At 36.7% G+C, this 23,975-nt stretch overlaps 1 protein-coding gene and 1 long non-coding RNA gene across 2 annotated transcripts in view; one reads left to right on the top strand and one right to left on the bottom strand.

Moving 5' to 3' along the window:
* The first annotated feature begins 614 nt into the window (after window positions 1-614).
* Window positions 615-3,758, top strand: LOC145790788 (uncharacterized). The gene is made up of 2 exons (XR_014329970.1): window positions 615-2,385; window positions 3,449-3,758. It is a non-coding gene; the product is annotated as an uncharacterized LOC145790788 (long non-coding RNA).
* Window positions 3,759-5,962: 2,204 nt separating this feature from the next.
* The window catches only part of LOC114258148 (protein transport protein SEC16B homolog), a 29,405-nt gene continuing 11,392 nt past the window's right edge, over window positions 5,963-23,975 (bottom strand). The window contains exons 7-15 of the mRNA XM_028198009.2: window positions 11,567-11,692; window positions 11,029-11,163; window positions 10,638-10,765; window positions 10,449-10,557; window positions 10,072-10,380; window positions 8,856-8,984; window positions 8,421-8,707; window positions 7,633-8,084; window positions 5,963-6,376 (exon numbers count right to left, since the gene is read on the bottom strand). Of these exons, the coding sequence (XP_028053810.2) occupies window positions 6,105-6,376; window positions 7,633-8,084; window positions 8,421-8,707; window positions 8,856-8,984; window positions 10,072-10,380; window positions 10,449-10,557; window positions 10,638-10,765; window positions 11,029-11,163; window positions 11,567-11,692 (1,947 nt within the window). The 3' untranslated portion in view covers window positions 5,963-6,104. The remainder of the gene's footprint in view (window positions 6,377-7,632; window positions 8,085-8,420; window positions 8,708-8,855; window positions 8,985-10,071; window positions 10,381-10,448; window positions 10,558-10,637; window positions 10,766-11,028; window positions 11,164-11,566; window positions 11,693-23,975) is intronic.

The following is a 23,975-nucleotide window of genomic DNA, read 5'->3' as shown; positions in this document are numbered from 1 at the left end:
GATGTTAGTAATATGCTTTATTCTTCATGTCAAAAGCCTCAATAAATGTTAGTGCACTTCTAATCATCTGTATCAATTCATATTTCAATATCTACTTGATTTTCTATATAATATTTCGTTAATAAGAACATAAATTATAAGGGCCTTTTATTGGCCAAGTTGGTTTTGCTACCTTAAATTTTCTTTGCTTACTTTTGTCACTAACACTTGGGCTTTAGCTAGTAAATTTATTAGCTATTTCTTATGAAGACCACTCCAACCCAAAGTTGTTAATCTTTTCCACTTTAGTTAGGAACATACCAGTGTGACCAAAAAATTATATCTTATCTTTTTTCCATCTTGTGTTTCATTGTTTAGGGTTCTTTATTGTTTGAGGTTGTATTATTTGCTTGAGGTGTACATTTCTTGTAATATAAATCAATAGTAAGGTTATTAATGACAAATCACACAAAAAGATTTCGGGCAAAAGAAATAATTGGTAATGTTAGAATAGATGTCGTTTATATATAGAGTGTCTTTTGTTGTTATTAGTAAGGATATTATTGTCATTATGTTATTTTATCAATATAAATATGGACTGAGGTGGAGGGTATGAAGCACAACCCTAATACCTATTCGTATCATTTTTATTTACTCTCCGTCTTCTCTATTCTTTTTCTCTCTATCCCTAACCTTAATCTCACATATTATATAATTCAACTAGTAAGACGATCAAACCCATCCTATCTTTTGTATGATCTCACTTTCCATTTTTTCATTTGCTTCTTCCCAAATTCTTGAGCCTCAATCCTCGTGAAGATCTAGGGATTCGAGTTCAATTTGATTACAAGTGAAACAAGGAAGGAGGTTTTTGGCTGGGTAGCAAAGCACTGACATTTGAAGTTTGATATAACTAAGCCCTAGATCTAGAAGAAGATAAGAGTGATTCAAGTTGTTCCTTACAAACATTTAATTTCTTTTATTCCAACATAAAAACACACAAGCACTTAGTGCTTTTGATTCTGATTATTCCTATCATTTATTTTTTCCCCTTTTGCTAATTTTCTTGTTGAATGACGTGCTTGAATTTTATTACTTTCAGAAGGTGAAATTTTTTATTAGTTTGTAGTAAGTTTTATATTGTTTCTTTTATTTTGTTTTTGTTGCAATTTGATGCAGTTAAATTGTCAAATTTGAGCTCTAGAAAATAAACTAATGATTCCATATATATATGAACAATGTATTTCTTCCTTTTGTGTTGCATTTTGTGCCAAAGGCATTTTCATATGTCCAAACCTACAGCTTTTGATTCCATAGGTATATGAACAATGTTGTTGTTTGTCTTATTTTTGCTCACCTGTCAAATTCTTACATGTTCTCTACATTATTGTGGGACTATTTCTTCCTCTCAAACGAAGGAATAGAAGAATGACATTTCATTTGTTCTTGAGGACAATTTTTTTCACGTTCTTATTTTCCATCCTGCTGAGTTTCTGCATTATTGTGGGAGGTATGTGTGCAAGGCTTGGGCTAAAATTATATCCGACCCTTCTTTTATCAAGGCACGCCTCATTCAATCAAAGGGTGGCTTGTTCTTCCAGAAGTTTTGTAGGCCATTTCATTCATGTTTCCTTGAGTTTAATGATGGAGAATGCAAAATGACATACACATTGTCCTGAACAAATGATCTCTAGTACTGGGGGTTTATTGCTGTTTTTCAACTTATTTGTGGATAGATTTCTTTTTGTTGGGAGCCATGTGACAATGCAGTACAAGTACTTACCTCTTCCTATTGTGAATGGTGAGTGTTTGTTCTCTTCTCATATTGCTTTCATTTCTCGCACTCAGGAGTACAAGGTGGTATGCCATTGTAAAATCTTCAGTGGAGAACATAGATGGTTTGTATTGTTTGTGTGTAATAACATGTCATGGAGAAGAATGGAACTAAAAGGAAACGATCTTTACTATGGGGATAAAACTTCAGTGTCTGTTGGAGGGGCTGTTTATTTCTCTCAAAGGAGCAGCCATATTTTTGCTATTGACGTTTCTGACGAAACTTCTCACTTCATCCAAGTTTCAAATGAATTTGTTAGGAATTTTTATAGGTTTCTTGAGCTAAGGATTTGCGTTGTGAATCATCAACCAAAGGTTCATGTATGCATACTAAAAGACTTGTATGGTGGTGAATGGGCTAAACTTTACAAGATTAAAGAAGCAATAGATGGATAAAAAAATTTATGTTTGACTTTCATTCCTGTTGGTTGGCTAGATGATGGCCAAATCTTGGTCTAGTCTTCACAGTGGAAAGTTGGTTGTGGCTTACAATATGACAACAGGAGAGATAAGACCCTTTCATGATTTCAGCTTTGATTTAATACTGAAACACACCAACAACCTTGTTTCATGGTAAATGTACGCTCAAAACTATTAAGTATCTCTTTTGATTATTGGCTATGGAATCATTTTTGCTTGTACTTGCTAATCTTATGAGTCTGAGTACTCAGTAGGATTTTTTGCCTAATAGAAACACATAGGTGGAGCTGCCATGGTCTCAATTTTAATTTTTTGATAATCGAGAACAAATCCTAGCTAAGGGCCTTTGGCCCAACCAACACAAATTCAAGATACATGCGACCAACCCCTAGCCTCACATATTGACCACTCGCTAGTCTTGCGTAATGATTGGTGTCAGCAGTCAATTTTGGTTTTTTTTTTTTTTTTTTGGTTAAATTAATGTAGAAATTTATCCAAAATGTTTTGAGTTTTACAAATTGAACCCAATGGAGTTAGAGAACAAGAGATAGTTGTTATTCTTATTCCCACTTTATCTTAAATACAATCTAAAATTTGTCTTTAGTGTTTAAAAATTGTGTATGACGCGATACTCATTGCATATTAGAATATAAATTTTGGAGTGTACTTATAAATAAATAAAATGCGGGGAAAAATAATTGCAAAATATTGTCATTGATTCTACAAGTGAAGTGTAGATCTTTGCTTATTTTTGTTGAACTAAGAGAGTGAAAACTTGTTTTGAAAACAAAAGAAAACACTTCCATTTTCTTTTTCTTTTTCTTTTTTTTTTTTTTTGAAAATTTTAGAATTGATTTTACTTTTATGAAAACAAAAATAATATGTTAAACTATTTTTCGTTTTAAGTTTCCCAAAAACTGAGAATGAAAGCAAAAATGAATAAAAACTGAGAATGAAAGCAAAAATGAAAGCATTGGCAAACAAATTGTTCCCAACTCTTGTTTTCATATGTAATTTGAAAAGTACGGACTATTTTTGTCGATGTGATTAAAAATATATAAAATTATAATATATGTGCAGATGACACAATTATTTTTGTTAATATGTAGTTAATATTGTTTCCTCTCTCACACACACAAACAAAAATATTCTCACGATTTACAGTATTTTTACTTTTATTTGGATTCTTAAATCTGTGTATGCTCTATTTGTGTAGGCAGAGAGCATTTGGAAGGGAAGGACAGGAAACAGGGGGTAGTCTCATCAACATAAAAGATTAGTAGATGCTGAGCAACATCATTTGGAGTTTATACCAGCTTGGGGGTTAACTTCCTTTCAACAGTTATCATCATCTAAGTTGTTCGTATAATTTTCTTGCAATGTGTTTTTTCTTTTTGTTTTTTGCAACAGTTTGTTTTGAGTAAGGTTCGAATGAGGTTGAGCACGGTATTGGCCCTAACTATTAAAGACTTGTTGCTAACTTTGGTTAGTTTTTGCTTTTTTATGTGATGGTTTGCTTTTGTTTATGTTGTGATAGTTCATAAAACAATTCCGTAGATTTGTGATGTTACCTTTTGCGGTTTGTGCGTGCTTTCTTATGAATGTGTTTGAGATTTGTTTGGTATGCTTAGCTTTCTCTAGTTAAACATTTTCAAATTGCAAATAGTTTTGACTATCCAGGAGACAACATCTTGTTTTATATCTTTTTGTTTGGATTGCATTATTTATAATAACGGTTTGCAATTGTATAGGAGCTCCATGAATGTTTTTGTTTGTTCCTTGGGTTTCTTAAGGTGTCAGTATAACTTAAGTGAGGAATAAAAAATCTGTTTTGTTTTTGGAGAGGCTGTTTTCGAGTTAGAAATTGGGATAAGATTGTTTGCATTTTGCCTTTCCTAGACATTGTTTTAGAGGGGAGTTTGGTTGCTCGGTTTAATAAAATGACTATTTGGCAAAAAAATAATTGTGGAACTTGAGAAACAAAAGAGGCAGCAGATAGGTTTATAGACAATATAGGACTGTGAAGGAGTTGGACAATGCTTCATCCTTCATTCAATTGCCAAGGTGTACTATGAATATGCACTCCAACTCAGCCAGGGCTCCAATATTACAATTCTTTGTCATGTCTTCTTGGCCATCAAAGACATTATTGAATATCTAGTTGGGTCTCTAGACCTGTTGGCTCTCGAGGATGATCCAAATCTTTCATTTTATGGGGTTCTCCAGCAAATCATCCATGCAAAAAGGAAAATTCTATTCTTACATAAAATTTATACAAAAAGACTTGAAAGGATTGATGGGGCAATGCCATTGTTATAAATAAATCTATTTTCAATTGTTTTGTTTTGAAGTGAAAAGTCCACAACGAGCCACATTATTATATATGAAAATATGTATAAATTTTTGGAGAAATTGCCAATCAGTGGAGGCTTCTCAAAATAACTGCAAATTCATGAATAAGTTTATGACTTTAATTATTAAAGTTGATAAAGTATTCCACTAATTTACAATTATTTTAGAAGACTCCACTGATTTGTAATTTTTCCACATGATCATATCGTGTTTTATGTAAATGGTTTATTTTTAAAATCATAATTGCTTTCACTTTTTGGTGAGAAATATGATTTGACCCATGTGCTATAGTCATCCGATCAATTTGACTTTTTTCATGCATGATTTATTTGGAAAGTCTTATAAGATGAACAGTTTGAATTATTGAGATAAATCCGGTGATGGGCTACTATTTTGAAACAACTAATTGAGAAACACCCAGCTATGTGAGGCCATATATTAAGTATGATTAATGCTATAAAAATAAAAATAAAAAATTCATACATAATTTTCATAAATTGACTCATTGTGAACCTTTCACTTCAAAACAAAACATGGAAGATTTATTTATTTATAATAATAATATTGCCACATCATTCTTGTCAAATTGTTTATATGAATAAAATTTTTCATTAAGTATATCATTATGGGGGATTTGGTGATAGCTCCCTCACTATCTATTTTATCTTTCAAAATGACAAGAATTATATAAGTACTTTAAAAACTCTCTAATATTTTAAAACTTGTTTCTTTTACTATATCACCCTCATATCTATCAGTTCTTCTATTAAGTTATCTTCATTGTGTATTTCAGAGTAAAATTTTACTCTGAATAAGAGTAAAATGTTACACTCTTAAACTAAAAGTAAAATTTTACTATGTATAAAAGTAAAATTTTACTCTGAAAAGCTAGTAAAATGTTAAATTCTACACAAAAGTAAAATTTTACTCTGAAAAACGAGTAAACTGTGAGACTCTGAAGCTAAAAGTAAAATTTTACTCTGTATAAAAGTAAAATTTTACTCTGAAAAACTAGTAAAATGTTAGACTTTACACAAAAGTAAAATTTTACTCTGCATAAAAGTAAAATTTTACTCTGAAAAACGAGTAAACTGTGAGACTCTGAAGCTAAAATTAAAATGTTACTCTGCACAAAAGTAAAAAAGCAAAGGCAGTGTTTGTGGCGGCTGAAGTGTTTGGCAATGACCACCTCTTGATAGTAAAATTTTACTGCCATTCTAACACCAGAGTAAAATTTTACTCTCATTATCTGAAATAAAAAACAAAGCAATAGAGCCAGAGTACAATTTTACTCTGGTTCTGCCAAATGAAATTAAATCAAAAACAACAAGAATAAATAAATAAAATAAAATAAAAAAACAAGAAAAAACAAAACAAATTAATCAACAAATCAACATATCTAATTGAGAAGAAAAACTTCTAAAACTCGATCAACAATCACAAATCTAAAAAAAAAGAATACGTGTGTTCAACAACACTCATACACAAATATATATATATATATATACATATATTCAAAACTAAGCGATCAATTCATTGCTCTTTGGAATAACAGCGATCAATTCAGAGACGATCTGTTTCTTCTCGTAGACGATCTCCTTCGATTCCGGCACCGGAGGACAATTTTTCGGCCCGTAGTTGATTTCGTTCCCGATGTTCTTGATAAGTTCATCGTAGAGATCGGTTTCAGCATTGTTGATCGCCAAAGTTTCACCTGATAACTGACCGGACTTGGCTAGGAGAGTGATGACGATGACACCGGCGGCGTTGGCGAGGTCTAAAGCTTCCAGATCTGAAGATTGAAGGAGTTAGAGAAGGGAGAGAGGGAGGAGAAAGACAGAGAAGGTGGGGAGAGAGTGGGTGGAGAATGTAGGAAAATTTAGTTGAGGGTATAATAGTCTAATAAAATATTTAAATAATAAATTGTCCTTTATGCAAGATTTTATAATTATGAGGGGGTTTAGAAAGTATAATTTTTTTCTTAGTCTTTTTAACAATGAAAGGAAGGTAAAGAGGGTTTATAGCCAAATTTCCCTATCATTATTACTACCCATGAACCTAAATAGCCCACAAAAATTATTCAGAAAAATTCTTATGAAATATTAACAAAAAAAGAAAGAAGTGCTTTGCAAGCACATCAGAGTTGAGGATTTTCTATTTTTAACTTGTAATTTCCTTACAGTCATTGAACTACGCAAGAATTTTAACATGAAAAACCTCAAAACATAATCTAATAATCATAAGAATTTTAACATACAAAAATCTCAAAACATAATCCAATAGATGTCAATGTTTTAAGCCAACAAATTACTTAGTTCAGTCTTGACTCGAGCTTTACTCAGCTCCGGCATCTAATGACTCCACAACTGAGATATCAACAAGAAGGCATCACACAAAGGGCAGGCAAATACTCTCACATACACACACACAGAGTTCTAGAACAAAAACATTTCATCCTTTCATTTCTGATATTAATATCTAATTGAACTTGGGGCAAAAAAAATGTGAAATTGAACAAAATTTGATTATATCAATACAAGAGCAGAGAACACTGTTCTGAAAATGTGAACTAGTGATTTTTCCCTTCAGAAGGTATAGCTCTCTTTCAGATTTTCTTCAATCGTAAAGCAATCTGTCTTCAATATCAACATTGCCTGTACAAACAATTTAACAATGCCAACAATTGTCTTCTTTCAGACGACAGCCGGCTTGCCAAATATGAAATCTTGGTTGGATGGTATGTATCTCTCTAACTACTAAAGCTCTTCGCCAAATATCAAAAACCCCAAGGGCCACTAGCATCATCGCTCATTCTTGATTTCAGGCAAATGGTCAAAAATGTTAATTGGTGTGGTAATATGCCGATGTCAGAGTGAATATCCACAATTTCTTGTCCATTCAAAGATTTGACATTTTCGAACTCTATTTGTAACTCACTAGAGACTTGGGAAACAAAGAGAAGATATGTACAGACGAGATATCCAAAGACACCTCAAAGTTCAACTTCATGGAGTTCATCACCGGGCATAAACAAAGATGGGGGCATACCTAGAACCTCGGCAAGAGGTTTTAGTTCGGTCATTTTAGGAGGATTAAATGTATCAGAAAAGCTCCCACTCCAAGATGCTGTACGCCTAGAATGAGGAGGAAGGGAGCTTCTACTGTTTGCGATCGCTCCGCTTCTCTTGCTTACAATGTTATCCATGCTAGGAATCCGTTGCATTGTTGGCATTGACGATGTCGATGTCGATGCTGATGTTAGTGGAGATGGGAATGAATTGTTCTCGAAAGATGAAGAGGGACTTTCATTGGTAAAAACAGCTTCTTGCAAGTTTTCTCCTGTTGTTTGTACTGTCTCGTCTCCCGAGGCCACCGGAGTAGGGATGAAAAACTTGGCATTGGGGCCCACCGGACCAGCCCCAGATTTTGCAGCTAGAAGAGAAGGTGACTGAAATAAGTTCGCTGGAGTCCCACCACCCTTGTTGAAAGTGTCTACATACCTGAATATTTTCAATGAAAGAGATTATTTTTGCATGTGGTCTCAACCAAGAAGGATTAAAAAGCATTCCCTCGACTTTTTGGGCTATCTTTCAAGCGTGCAACTAAACCCTTCAATGGTATAGAGTCAAATGCTAGAAAATTCACATGCAATTATTCCTATGATTGGATCATCATCTTAAGTGAAATTTTGTAACGTGTTATGACATCCCATTAGTAAGCCAGTTTGGGCCAATTGAGTGAAGAAAAATAAAAATAAATAGGAACCCATCCCACCAAACATGAAATCAAATAAAATAAAGGGGGGGAAACCCAGAGAAGCTATATGCTGTGCATACCTTGCACGAACACCCATACGTCCATGGGCAGAGAAGTGGTTTGAACTGGGGGGAATGCGTGGGATCCCTGAATTCCATTCAGAACTAGGGCTTTTATATTCCAGTTCACTGTTAGAATGTAAATTATCAATTTTAGGTTCGGTGTAGTCTGCTGTTCTGTTCTGCAAAGATGCACTTGTTGGTGGAGGTGGCAAGGCTGGTTCATCACCAGGAGGTTCAGCCCCTTCTTCTAACCATCTCTTAAGATTTTCATCATAATAAAATTTGTTTTTCTCACCCAGCTTAGCCTTCATAGAAAAACAGCAAAGTATTTAAATGACCGGGTGTTCACCAAAGGGAAAAAAAAGAAAAAAAATAAAGAAAGAAAGAAAAGATAATCCATGCATATGAATTCAAAAGAAGGTAGGTTAGATCTGGGTGGGAACTAAAAATTACCTGTCGATCTGAGCGGGATCTTAATACCAACCCAACTGTCTTTTGGAATATCTGTGAGCCAATACGACCTAAACGAGAAGACCCACCTGCACCTGATGCTTTTTCTTGCATATCAGGAGAACTTCCCTCCTTGGATGAATCAAACAGAGAAAAAGAAAAGTTAGAATACCCCAAAGTTTGTATATAGATCAAATGTTATGTAAGCTTCTCTCTCTCTCTCTCTCTCTCTCTCTCATGGCTACATCTAGATGATCCATACATCCCATACATTAAAGAATTCGAGGATATGCCAAAAAGGGCAGGCTAACACATTGTGCAATTATCTTCAAAGTGTTTTTTTTCCGCTCTCTGCCTTAAGTAGCATCAAAGGTAAAATCATTTACACCCGCAACATCCAAATATGAGTTGCTAGAGCCTAGAGAGGAAATTGCAACACTCCGGGGATCCAATTCCCCTATCTGGTTTTGTTGTGCTTGAGGGCTTCTAATTTTGATAACTGTTTCCCTCTTTGAAATTTAGGCTCTTCATGACGAGTTTTTACTTTTATATTTGGGTTATTGTTCCCACAACCAATTTGGGTGGGGATGTAGCTAGGTCTACACATTCACAGTTCTTAATTTAAGATGATGATGTGACAAAGTTTGACGGGTGATAAAAAGTTTATGAATTTAGTAATACTTAATTAGTATAAAATATATTTGATTCATTTTACACCAAAGTTATGGGACAGGGTCAAGATTAGTAATACTCTTTTTTTTTTGTCCATCTTACTAACAAACCATTAATGGTAGAGAAGTTTCTACTAAGATAAGAAAGGGGTGTCCAAGTAATTTCATAAACCACAAGGGAGGTCCATGTAATTATTAGACCCTTCAGAGGGTGTTAATCGAATATACCCTTCAATTTTCAAAAAAAATTGAAAACGCGGATACTTTTAACCTATATGACTATACCACTATGCTTAAGCTTAACCTCACAAATGGAAGAAAAGCTTCACCTCAACCCATGCAACTATAATGCTTGTAACAAACTCTATTCTACAATTGTATATGTTGCTTCAATGCTAGGTTTAAGTAATTATATTCACATAAGCAAAAGGTGGTTTACGAGAAGCAGAAAACAACAACAATAATTGCAATTCTATTCAACACACAAGTAGTTTATTTAGGTAAGCAAGAGAAATTCTGTTGGCAAAAACAAGAAAAAGAATATTTACCTTTCTTGGTGTTCTACCAAAATCTGGCTCTGAAATGCTTCTATTGTGCATTGACCGGTTGTTCCCACCTTTCCATTCGCTTTCTGTTGATGCTGAAGGCATCAAAGAAGACATGGCCATCGTTGATTGACTGTTAGACACCCTTGGGCCCACTTTTTGGCGATCATGTTCATTGCACTGAGCACTACTATGCGATGTTGATGGCACAGATGGTGGAAGCCCACCCACAACACGATGAGCAGTACTATCAAACAAGTTGAGCAATTTACCCACCAGTTTTGCAGGAGCCATATTAGTGGAGTATCCACCCTGTAAATGGTTTCTTAGTAAGATACCAAAATAAGGCTGGATTGGAAACAAACCAATATCAGACTTACCTGCTGGTGAATTTTAATTCGCTCCTCAAGAGAATTTAGTAAATTTTTCCATGTGTCCACTTCTGGTACCCGACTAGTTTTTAAACACTTCAAAATAGCTTGACAGTATCTGAGACAGCACATACACATTATATGATGGAGGGAAAATAGGCACAGCCATTTCTGGAACAAAAGTCACATAATACCTACTTTAAAGAATCTGAAACCTTTCCCACCTCAGCCAGCATGTGCGCATAGATAAGCTTATATGGTTGAAAGGGTAGTAAACTGAATTGAGGATTTCCAAGGACCTTTGAATATTCATACAACTCTGTCCTCTATCCAGATTTCACAGAAGGTTATTTTAGTTACATTATTCAGGTAATAAAAAATGAAGAATTTCAAAATTCACAAAGCAGATGAAGACCATAGATTTATCTACCACGTAGTGCATAAAGTGATCAAAATAGTGCCATTCATAAAATATAACAGAAATGTAAAAATATTCCCCATGAGCATTAAAACAAAATCACTAGAGCATGTATTAGAGCATTTGCCTACTCTACTGTTATATGCAGACAATAAAAGGGAAGTGCAGCACCTGAATAGCGTCAGGACTAGCATATGTTCTAGGGAATTTCAAATGATCTGCACCAATGAGACAGATTCGTGCAGTGTCTGAATATGACTCGCAGTTTGCTTCGGCTACTAAATAACAAATGTGGGCAGCAGTAACCTGCAGAAAATTGGTCTTATTAACTAAACACAGAAGATAATCATCTTTCATGTGCTATTTATTGCTAAGGTGTTGCATAAAAAGAAATTTAATAATTAAATATTAAATTTTCATTCTTTGGAGCCTGTTAAAGAAAAAAATCTCTGTTCAATTGAGCTTAACAACTAATTGGTTTACTTGGCCGTGAAGTAAATCATTGCACCTACAATCCACCCAATTGGAAGAGAATCAATAGATTCATTTTTGAATTGAGAAATTCTTTGGAAACAAAAACAACATAAATTATACTCTTTGTTTTTTTTTTTCTTTTATATTTCCTCAATTTTCCCTGCAGTGACAAGTAAAATTTTAAGTGAGAGAGGAAAAAAAACCTAAACCTCAAAAGAATCCAAACACAACATACCTCGCCCCTCTCCTTCCATAAGCAATCTCCAAGATGAATAACCACAAGCTCATCATCTTTTGTTCTGTTTGCGGTTATGATGGCTAAATTCTCCTCCCATTCATCAAGCATACAGGTAGCTCCAATCTGTAGTTCATGCAAATCTAAATAAATAAATAACTGAATGAACAAAAAAATAAACAGCTATGCAGGTGAGATTGTACCTAGGAAATCTAATGCTATGACTGCAGCATGGCTTGACAGTAGGATATCATATGCTTAATGATGACCTATTACTATTAGGTCTCTTTTTCTAAAGTTCTCATACAGAGTTTACAAAAATATAAGAGAAATCTTGAATTTGAGTTGTTACACCTATACAACCAATTGTGCGGTAAACATACTCCAAAAGAGAGTGTTTCAAAGGCTTTTTGGGATTGGGAAAAAGAATCCATTGCATCATTAGCTTCAGTGGAAATATAGTTTAAGTGAAAAAGAATTTTAATAATGTACTATTAGAACTGCATTGTATCCAAGTTAGTGTTTGGTTATGTGGTTTTTTATATTTTATGTTTGGTTATGTGGTTTTTCATATTTTATTCTTGACTAAAATTTGTTGATCCATTATAGAGGTTCAGAAGATTTATTTCCTCAAATTTCTTCATCTAGAAGTTTCTAGTTTTATAGATCTGTTACATAAGGTAGAGTTCCCATATCGAAAAAATTCAAATTTGAGTTGGGTTAGAAGCCTATTCTTGGGTTGTAATCATGTCTATTAGTAACTTCCAACCTTTTTCTTATGATGGAATTTAAGACTAATTTGGATGAAAATTGAGTGAATCAATCTATATTCTGCAGAAGGTCAATTTGGTCTTCAAAAATTTCAAGAATTTATCATGAAGTCCCTTGATTTAAGAAGCAGTTACAAGTTAAAGAATGGTTTACTTACGTTAACGAATAAATGATAAACTGTTCTATCGTTTTAAGTATGGATCTCAAACAAGTCATGTGTTAAGTAATGCACTTATCACTTGATTTCTCTCTCTCTCTCTCTCTCTTTTTTGGATAAATAAAACAAGCTTTATTGAGAAAGCATCAAGGTGATGCAAAAAATACCAAAGTTAAGAACCAAAAGACACGGCACATAAAATGCAAAACAGAAAACTCAAAGACTAGCTAATCAAGCCATCCACAAAAGCCAACAAATCTGGCTCAACTAAAAGCGTGACCCAACTATGTGTTAGCATATTATATTAAGTGTTAGCATATTATATTAGCCGAAAGGTACACTAGGGTCTGTCTGTAATCATTTTATGCACTCAGGGATAGCACTCAGGGATCATCTTGTAATTACATTTCTTGTAAACCCTAATCTTCATTTATAAATAGGGGGTGATATTCTATCATTCCCCAAGCTGGTTACCCAAGCTTCATGGTATCAGAGCTACACCTCTAGGGTTAGGGTTCAAAACGTACCTAGTTGGATCATCTGCTGGGTTGATCTCCTCCAGCCGTCCTCTGTCGTCTTCGTCTTCGTCTGTATCGTCTTCGTCTGCTTCGTCTTCGTCCCTCAGCTCGTCTGCTTCGTCTTCGTCTTCATCTGCTCGTCTGCTCGTCTGCTTCGTCTGCTCGTCTGCTTCGCCTCAGCCCGTCGATCTCCTCCAGCCGTCATCGCCCTCGCCGTCCTCATCTCCCTCGTCTTCGTCACTCTGGTATCTCACACCCTTGATATATATATAAATATATATATATATATATGCTGATATATATATAAATATAACCTAATATATATATTTATATATATAAATACATGTATATATAAATAAATCAATATATATACATATATATAAAAAACAAAAACAAAAACAAAAACAAAAAAAACAAAAAACAAAAAAAAAAAAAAAAAAAAAAAATGGTTTCTTAATTTTTGTTATGTCATTATAGTAGTCATTGTGCCTGTTATCTCACTACCACCTTCTGGGTTTGTGATTGTCACTAGTTTTGTTGCGGGTTCGGTAGTATTGTATCCATGACAGATTCCACCAGTGTGTCCCCTTCTTCTCAAACACCAAAGAGTGAGAGTCCCATTTTACCTACTACCATGACTGAGAACCCCAACCCTAGTCTGAAAATCACCACCTCTCTATTTAATGGTCAAAACTACCTAGCATGGTCTCAAAGTTTGACTTTGTTTTTGAAAAGCAGAGGGAAGATGGGGTATGTTGATGGCAGGATACAGGCACCTAGTACCACTGACTCAGGTTATGACCAATGGGAGATTACCAACTCTTTGATTATGAGTTGGCTTATCCATTCGATGGTTCTAGAACTTGGTGAGGGCTACTTGTCTATGGAGACCGCCCAGGACGTTTGGGAGGCTGTGGCTGTTACCTATTCCCGCAAAGGTAATTTTTCACAGGCATTTGAGTTGCGCCGCTCTATTGAGAGCTCACTTCAGGGGGAGCAAACTGTTCTTCAGTACTTCACTTTCCTCACCAACGGTTGGAAACGCCTTGACCACCTGGAAGACTATAAGCCCGTTTGCCCTACTGATTCTATCGGGTACAAAAAGTTCATCGCACGGGAACGGGTCTTTAAATTTTTGGCCGGCCTAAATGTGGAGTATGATCCAGTTAGGGGTCGAGTTCTGAGTATGGATACTCTTCCTTCACTTTAGGAGGCATTTGCCTATGTACAAAATGAGGAGAGTCGCCGGTCTGCCATGATGTCCCCTGTCTCTACTGACCGTTCCGCATTACTGTCTACTCCTCGAGATGGCCTCAGCCTGCCTCCTCCGTCTGCTAATAAGGAGTCTGTATTCTGTGATTATTGCAAGAAGCCACGGCATACTCGTGAGACGTGTTGGAAGCTTCATGGGACTCCATCCGGGGGTCGAGGTGATCGGTCTGGTTCTCAAGGAGGTCGGTCAGGCCAATCTAGAGGACGTGGTTCCTATTCCCGGGCTCATCAGTCTAGTGCCGTTGATACCCTTGATTCTAATTCTACTTCTGTTACCCAAACTTCTGATACTGAGCTGGAGGATGCTTTGCGCCAATTGTTGGACCGCCGATCTTCTACTGCTCTCAGTACCGCTTCCTCGTCCTTTGCCCGCTCAGGTAACTTAGCATCTTCTCCTTGTGCTTTCCTGTGTCATACATCCTTGCCTTGGATTATTGATTCTAGTGCCTCGGATCATATGTCTGGCTCCTCTGATCTTTTCTCTGTCTATAAGCCCTTTTCAGGTCAGGACAAAGTTAGGATTGCCGATGGTACTGTTTCTTCCATTTCTGGAAAAGGTTTAGTCCAAGTCACTCTTACCATACATCTATCTTCTGTTCTCCATGTTCCCAAGTTTTCTGTTAATCTGTTATCCTTAAGTCGTCTTACCCAAGATTTGAATTGTAGTGTGACGTTTTTTCCTGATCATTGTCTTTTTCAGGACCTTGTCACGGGGAGGACGATTGGCAGTGGTAGTGCAGAAAATGGTCTCTACTTCCTAGATCAACCGGACAAACTTGCTTATTCTTCCACCACGTCTTCTACTACCCCCGCTGATTTATGGCTGTGGCATCGGCGTCTTGGGCATCCCTCATTTCATTTACTTAAGCATTTATTTTCTTCTAGTTTCGCAAATCATCATGTGTCTGACTTTCTTTGTGAGTCTTGTCAACTTGGAAAACAACATAGAGCTTCTTTTGCTCCCAGTTTGAATAAAAGCTTCGTTCCTTTTTCATTAATACATTCTGATGTTTGGGGTCCCTCTCATGTTTTGTCTGTGAAAGGTCATCGCTGGTTTGTTACATTTATTGATGATTTTTCTCGTGCTACTTGGGTGTATCTCATGAAAGATAAGAGTGAGGTTTTCTCTGTGTTTCGCACTTTTCATAAGATGATTTGTACTCAGTTTGGGGCCACTATCAAAATATTTCGTTCTGATAATGGCGGGGAATACATAGATTCTGGGTTAGGACAATATTTCTCTACTCATGGCATTATCCATCAGACCTCTTGCACCAATACCCCTCAACAAAATGGGGTGGCCGAACGCAAGAATCGGCACCTTCTTGACATGGCTCGATGCATGTGTTTTTTTATGAATGTACCTCGGCCCTATTGGGGCGACGCTGTTCTCACCGCTGCCCATCTTATTAATCGTCTCCCTACCCAGGTCTTGGACAAACAGGCTCCGCTTCACGTCCTCCTCGGTTCTCCGCCCTTGTTTTCTATTCCTCCCAAAATATTTGGTTGTGTCTGTTTTGTCCATAATCACTCTCCCTCTCGTGGTAAGTTGGACCCTCGCTCCCTCAAGTGTGTTTTCCTTGGTTACTCTCCTACTCAAAAGGGGTATAAATGTTACCACCCTTCTTCTCGTAAGTGGTTTGTGTCCATGGATGTCACTTTCTTTGAATCCCAGTCCTATTTCTTGTCCTCTCCGGTGTTACCGTCCTCATTTCCGGGGGAGCCTTGGTGTGAAGTGAGTCCTGTGCCTCCTATGGTGGAACCAGTTGTTCTTGCACCACCCTCTACTACTGTGCTTCCTATGGTGGAACCAGTTGTTCTTGAACCCCCCTCTTCTACTGGGACTATAGAACCCACTGTCACCAAGAATACGGACGGGCATGTTTATGTCCGGGACATAGACAGAAAACAAGTTAACTGGATACACGGGACCGTTTCTGCTACCCCACTGCCATCTCCTGCTTCTGATGAGAGTCGAGGTAACTTTGAATCTCTCGAATCCATTGATCTTGATGTTCCTATTGCCAAGAGGAAGGGTGTGTGATCTTGTACTCAACATCCTATCTCACAGTTTGTATCATACTCTCATTTGTCATCCTCATATAGAGCGTTTGTGTCCAATATTTCCTCTGTTAGCATTCCTAACCATTTTCAGGATGCTCTTGCTACCTCTGAATGGAAACTAGCCATGATTGAGGAAATGAAAGCACTTAGGAAGAATGGCACTTGGGAATTGACTGAGTTACCTCCGGGCAAACGACCTGTGGGATGTAAATGGGTATATACTGTGAAACACAAAGCAGATGGGTCTATTGAGCGTTACAAGGCAAGACTTGTGGCAAAAGGGTTTACTCAGACATATGGCATTGATTATCAGGAGACCTTCGCACCCGTGGCTAAAATGAATTCAGTCAGAATACTTCTCTCTCTAGCAGCTAATCTAGATTGGCCGCTTTATCAGTTTGATGTCAAGAATGCTTTTCTCCATGGTGACCTCGAAGAAGAAGTATATATGGACATTCCTCCGGGTTTTGAAGATCATCAAACAGAAGGCAAAGTATGCAAACTTCGGAAGTCATTATATGGTCTCAAACAGTCTCCAAGGGCTTGGTTTAAGAGATTCATTTAGGCTATGTTTAAATATGGCTTCAAACAAAGTCAGGCAGATCACACATTGTTTGTGAAACATTCCTCACACGGTAAGACTACAGCACTTATTGTTTATGTAGATGACATAGTTCTTACAGGCAATGATAGTGGGGAAATACCTTTGTTGAAGAAATATTTAGCTAAAGAGTTTGAAATCAAAGACTTGGGCAGCTTGAAGTATTTTCTGGGAATTGAAGTTGCTCACTCTAAGGATGGGATATTTATCTCACAGAGAAAATATGTGCTTGACCTGTTGAAGGAAACTGGGATGCTTGGCTGCAAGGCATGTGCCACCCCCCTGGAACCCAATCAGAAATTAGGGGATGATGATGGAGGAGAAGTTGTGGATAGGGGGAGCTATCAATGATTAGTGGGTAAGCTCATTTACCTATATCACTCCCGTCCTGATATTGCTGTTGCTATCAGTATAGTTAGTCAGTTTATGCATGCTCCTCATCAGATTCACCTTGAGGCTGTCATGAGAATCTTGAGGTATTTGAAGTCTGCTCCTGGTAAGGGTCTGTATTTTTCAAAGTATGATCATCTTCGTGTAGAAGCCTATACAGATGCTGACTGGGCTGGGTCAGTAACTGATAGGAGATCAACTTCAGGGTATTGCACATTTGTTGGCGGCAACCTAGTTACTTGGAGGAGTAAGAAACAGAATGTGGTTGCCAGGTCAAGCACAGAAGCTGAGTTTAGAGCTATGGCACAAGGTGTGTGTGAACTTTTATGGATCAAATTATTGTTGCGTGATCTAGGTATTGATCAGACGGACTCCATGCGGTTATACTGTGATAATAAGGCCGCCATCAACATCGCTCACAATCCAGTTCAACATGACAAGACAAAACATGTTGAGATTGATCGCCACTTCATTAAGGAGAAACTCACTAGTGGTATCATTTGTACTCCCTTTGTCCAGTCTGGTGAACAACTTGCTGACATTCTCACCAAGGGGATTGGGAATAAACCATTTCATGACATATTAGGCAAGCTGGGCATGAGAGATATCTTCGCACCAGCTTGAGGGGGAGTGTTAGCATATTATATTAAGTGTTAGCATATTATATTAGCCGAAAGGTACACTAGGGTCTGTCTGTAATCATTTTATGCACTCAGGGATAGCACTCAGGGATCATCTTGTAATTGCATTTCTTGTAAACCCTAATCTTCATTTATAAATAGGGGGTGATATTCTATCATTCCCCAAGTTGGTTACCCAAGCTTCACTATGAAGCACCAAGAATAACCGGCTTTCCAACCATGTAACCGAACGAGTTACACCCTGAAAAATGCGCCTATTATGCTCCGACCAAATCAGCCAAAATAAACAATGGGCAGCAAGTAACCACACATTCCAACGCGGCTTCCCAACCTTCCCCCCACCCCAACTCTGCAACAACTCCATTCATGGAACCATTTTGTTTAAATTAATAGATACAAAAAGCTTAAGACCCATAGGCATATACACCATCAAGTGTTGCAGCTAAGCTCACTAGTATGGTTGCAAATTTGCTTTAACAAATTTGCTTGAACTGTTTTAACAAATTTGCTTCTCCAATGTGAGGTAAGTACAGGCCCTTTACTTTTTCAAGGCAATATCTACCATAGACCTATGGAAATCGAGTTCCAACCCACAAGATTCTCTTACTCAAGTTCCAACCCTAAAATTCAAAATGCTACTTCCTTTTGCCTCCTTTTGCTCTTTTTTACATAGGTAAAATATATCCACTGAAGGTGCCAACCAAAAAAATAAAAAATAAAAAATCCACAGAATTGAGTTCACCTATAAAATCTACAAAAGCAAAGGATGATAAGCCAAGAATGAAAACTATGAAATCTTTAGCCCAGTATGCTGATTCCTTTCCCTCCACACACTACATCAAGCACATAAGTGCCAGCATCCATACTTTCCCCATCCTCTAGAAGTGACACTCACCTACGCAACACTCATATAACTAGAGGATTAATCTAAGCAAGACCTACTATATACCAGAAGTAGAAAAAACATTCCCCAGATCCCTAACCAACTCATTCTGAAGTAAATGATCCACACTAATTCCTCGGCTTTCTTGCACCAGCTGCACCAATTAGGGAGCAAAAAACCCCCTCTTCCCCAAATTGTCAACAAGGATAGTAAACAAAAAACGACACTTTATAGGAACCCCCATCTTCCAAATGCTACTCCATGGAAATTTACTGTTGGGATTTATACCATATCCCACCAACTCAAACAGAAGCACACCCACCCACACACCAAAGAGAAAAACAATCACACACAGATTACGTGGTTCGGCCCAAATTGCCTACGCCTACGGGAGAGAGAGTTTCAACTATGAATAAAATAGAGAATACATGTGAGATGGCCAAAATACTCAAATCTTACACCACTACCCGAACTCTATGCTCAAGGGTAGCTGAACCCTTTCTCACCCCAGTACCCATGGTATTTTTTCTCTCACCCCTTGCATCTCTGTTTTTTCCCTCAACTCAATCTCTCTCAAAGAAACCCTATATTCCACATGACTATTTATGATAGTCTACCCATGAGAATTGTAATTCTACATAATTAGGTAACCAAATCTTACATATAATAGCTTTCCTTGTAGATTTTGAATTCCACTATCCTAACCCAAATACATGTATAAATCAACCTAATAACCGTATGGGACCGACCTTTATCACATGGATGGATTAATCCTAACAATCACCCCCTTCCACCCATGTGGGGTAATGTTATACGCATCTTCCAACCTGGATGTTCGGGTTTGCATGATACACTTACCTTCACCTAGAAGATGTTGCACCCCCTTGAACCGAATGCCCACGTTATTTGCACCTCACGCAATAGTGCTCAAGCATGTCCTTCGTAGCTTCCTTTGTCCTCATACGCGAGCCTGTTCCCATACTCGAGCCCATCCCCATACTCAAGCCCATGAGAACTGCCGCACCTCCCCAAGGTGTCTCCACTGCCACAAACCAAAACCTTCATAGAAAAGAGACTCGCGTCCTCCCTTGGTGTACACCATCTTGTCGCGAAACCGTCTCAAATTCTATGCCCGAAGCTTCCTTCTGTGAACATCTAGCAACCCATTGTCTTCCTCTTGGTGGCCACCAAATATCCTTGCAACTGTTGCTCACCACTGTTCACCCATAACTCGTATTACTTGTCTAATGCTTGCAACATACTCCACGAGTCTGTACAAGTGGCCAATCATGATGTTCAATCAAACAAAGGTAATTAATTTAGAATTAGATTACTCCTAGATCACCTAGACCACATGCAATTACCTTTGATCGCCCTTGAATCTGTCCAATCCCTTTACACCTATTTAGAATCCAAAAAATCTAACCGTACTGATGAATCCGCAACCCCTAAAAACCTTGAGATCTACTTTTGCTGTGAATTTTTCTACCATGTTTCTTCTTGCGGAAGCCTTCACTAAATTTGAACTCTTTATCTTCTATCTTCTGTGCAAATCCTCCGTGTTCAGTCAATGCACCCTCTACTAACCACACATAGGATCAACAACCTTTAGCTTTGATACCACTTATTGGGAGTTATACCATATCCCACCAACGCAAATAGAAGCACACCCACCCACACACCCCAAAGAGAAAATCCAACACACAAATTTACGTGGTTCGGCCCAAATTGCCTACATACATGGGAGAGAGAGCTTCCACTATGAATAAAATAGAGAATACATGTAAGATAGTCAAAATACTCAAAACCTACACCACTACCCGAACCCCATGCTCAAGGGTAGTTGAGCCCTTGCTCACCCCGCTGCCCACGGTATTTTTTCACCCCTTACATCTCTATTTTTTCCTTCAGCTTAATCTCTCAATCTCTCTCAGAGAAACCCTATATTCCTCATGACTATTTAAAATAGTCTACCCATGATAATCCTAATTCCACACAATTTGGTAACCAAATCCTACATATAATAGGTTTTCTAATAGATTCCGAACTCTACTATCCTAACCTATGATGCATGGACAAGGACAAGGACACGGACCCATGGACAAGCAAATTTTCAAAAAATGCGAGACACAACATGCTGGGGACATGTTCAATATATATAATTATATTTATTTATTATATGTCTAAAATAAAAGTAAAAAATCATTAGAAAGTAATTAAAAATACAAAATAATATAAAAACCAAAGGCATATTTAATAATCAAATATTGGTTCCTATAAAATTATAATAATAATAAAATTAATAAACACAATATCTGACAGATTTTTTTATTGTTTTACAGTATTTTAATATTAAAATATTATATATATATATATATATAATATTATAATAGAAGATGTATGAAGGTGAATGCATTATTGAGGTGAGTGGGATGGTGGCTTCGTGGAATGGTGACACAAATCTTAGTGGGTCCCACAAACCTATTTTATATATATTAAAATAAATCAACATTGTTTCCATTGACTGATTTAGTAAGGAAAAGAAAACAAAGAAGAGAGAGAGAGAGAGAGAGAGAGAGAGAGAGAGAGAGAGAGAGAGAAAACGAAGACATAGACCGCAGAAGAAATACGAAGGCAGCAGAGGAAGAGAAACGAAGAAGACAGAGGGAGAATGAAGAACAAAAGAAACAAATCAAAGAAAAGAAAAAGAGCAGAACAAAGAACAAGTTAGGGCTCCAATGGGTTAGGGCTTCGATCTCTTTCTCTCACTTTCGTCTCTAACTCCAACAGATTAGGGCTTCGATCTCTTTCTCTCTCTCTCGTCTCCAACTCCAACAGGTTAGGGCTTCGATCCACCTCTCTATTTTTCAAGCTTTATCTTTTTACAGAGTGTCCGAACGTGTCGGGAACGTGTCTGGCTGGAAAAATTCAAAAAAAAAAAAAAAAAAAAAAACAGACGCGTCTAGTAGAGTGTCCGACACGTGTCCACCGTGTGTCCGTATTTGTGTCCGACACGTGTTGGACACTTGCACGCTGCTTCCAGCAAGTTGTCCATGCTTCCTAGATCCTAACCTAAATATATGTATAAACCAACCTAATAACCATATGGGACTTGTTGAATGTATAGATGAGAAGAAGAAGAAGAAGAAGAAGAAGAAGGAAAAGAAATAGAACGAGAGAGAGTGAAGTCGCTGTATTGTTTATTTGATTCAAAAGAATAAGGTTTCCCCCTTACACCTATTTATAATAATAAGCATAAATCATAAAGACCAAATTACCCTAACACTTAACACTCCCCCTCAAATTGGTGCAAAGATGTCTCTCATGCCCAACTTGTAACAAATGGGGTGAAAGACCTTACTACTAAGACCCTTCATAAAAACATTCGCCAGTTGATCTTCAGACTTAACAAAAGGCATACATATCACACCCTTATTCAACTTCTCCTTAATGAAATGTCTATCAATCTCAATATGCTTAGTCTGGTCATGGTGAACAGGATTGTGCGCAATACTAATGGCAGCCTTGTTATCGCCATACAAAGTCATGGGATCACGGCAATCAAACCCTATATCACTCAACAGAGAGTGAAGCCACATCAGTTCATGTCACGACCCAACCCCAGGGGATTAGGGTTAGAATCGCAACTTACTAACTTATTTTTATCGTAGCAAATTAAACGGTGCAAGTGGAGGCAAACGGAAATAAAAATAATTAAACAGAAAGTTACTTCGTTCTACTATTTTAAAAAAACAAAAGAGTACATCCATAGGCTTTTAATATTTTATTATGCAGCGACCGGCCATCAGGAAAAAAACAACAGAAGAAAAGAACAGAAAAACAAATTAACGGATCTGCATCAATTTCTTGCACAGGTTCCACTACACGAGGTTATGGGTCTTCCTTACATCTCATCACCTGAAAGGGTAACAGCTATAAGCACACAGCAGAGCGAGAAATATTATGCCAAGAGTATAGGGAATACAAAATAACCATGAATATTTAGTTAAGCCAAAACATTACATAACTTAATTTGGTAAATAAATCATTTAAGTGGCAGAAACTGAAATACAAAAATTATGTAAATAAATAATCATAACCACAGTACAGAACAGAACAGAAGTCACAAAAGTGACAGTCAGAGGTCAATGGATCCATGACAAATAGAGGACCACAAAGTGACCAAACAGAGGCCAATGGTTATTTAAGTCCCCCAAGACATGGGACTCCCGTGATGGTACTTACAAAACATAATAGTTTATAAGGTCATAGTCAAATATTCTTTAAAATTTAAACAAACATATCCATGGGTTTCATTTAACAAATAGAGTTTAGAAATTAATCCACAAAATTGAAATATTAATATAATTTATAATAATTTATAAAACACAACTTGTATAAAATAAATTATGGTAAGTCCAAAATACGTAAAATATATTATGGTGACCCAAAATATAATATAACTCACCTTAGTATTGACCCTTAGCCTTACTTTCCACTATCACAACACTCTTACTATAAATTTCCTATTTCCAGTAACTTACGTGCCTCTCTTTTTTCCTTTCCTTTTCTTCCCACAGATTGTGATCAACTCCTCCCTATTTATAGGGAGGTAAAAGCATCATCAGGCCAATACGTGGCCAGCTCAAATCCTCCCTCGATTTGCTCATAACTCACCATAGATCCATACTTATCTTGATGAATATGTATAATAATTACCTTTTGACCCAGTTTTCTAATATAACTATATAAACAAATTAATCCCTAATTAAATTATACTTTATCGCATACCATCATAAAATTAATTATTTTATTTTACTATCACACGCACTATTATTATTTTTATTTTTATTATTATTGTTATTATTATCATTATTATTGTTATCAATTTTATTATTTATTTACTTTTACTTTTATATTTATTTATTAACTATCTTTAACTCTAATTTGGCCCAACTAGTATTAGAATTTTATATTTCTGTTAATTGGTCCCAAATAATAATCCCTAATTAATCACATATTTGATAACCCAATGCCAAATTAGATTCCGTATTTATTATTATTTATTTAATAATATATTATCGCATACACCCACAATTATATATAACTATA

The sequence above is a fragment of the Camellia sinensis genome, chromosome 5 (genome assembly GCF_055761805.1).
Source record: "Camellia sinensis isolate YWXY chromosome 5, ASM5576180v1, whole genome shotgun sequence".
Taxonomy (NCBI): Eukaryota; Viridiplantae; Streptophyta; class Magnoliopsida; order Ericales; family Theaceae; genus Camellia; species Camellia sinensis.
Note: the sequence above shows the minus strand (reverse complement) of the source record. Positions and strands in the feature narration are given on the sequence as shown.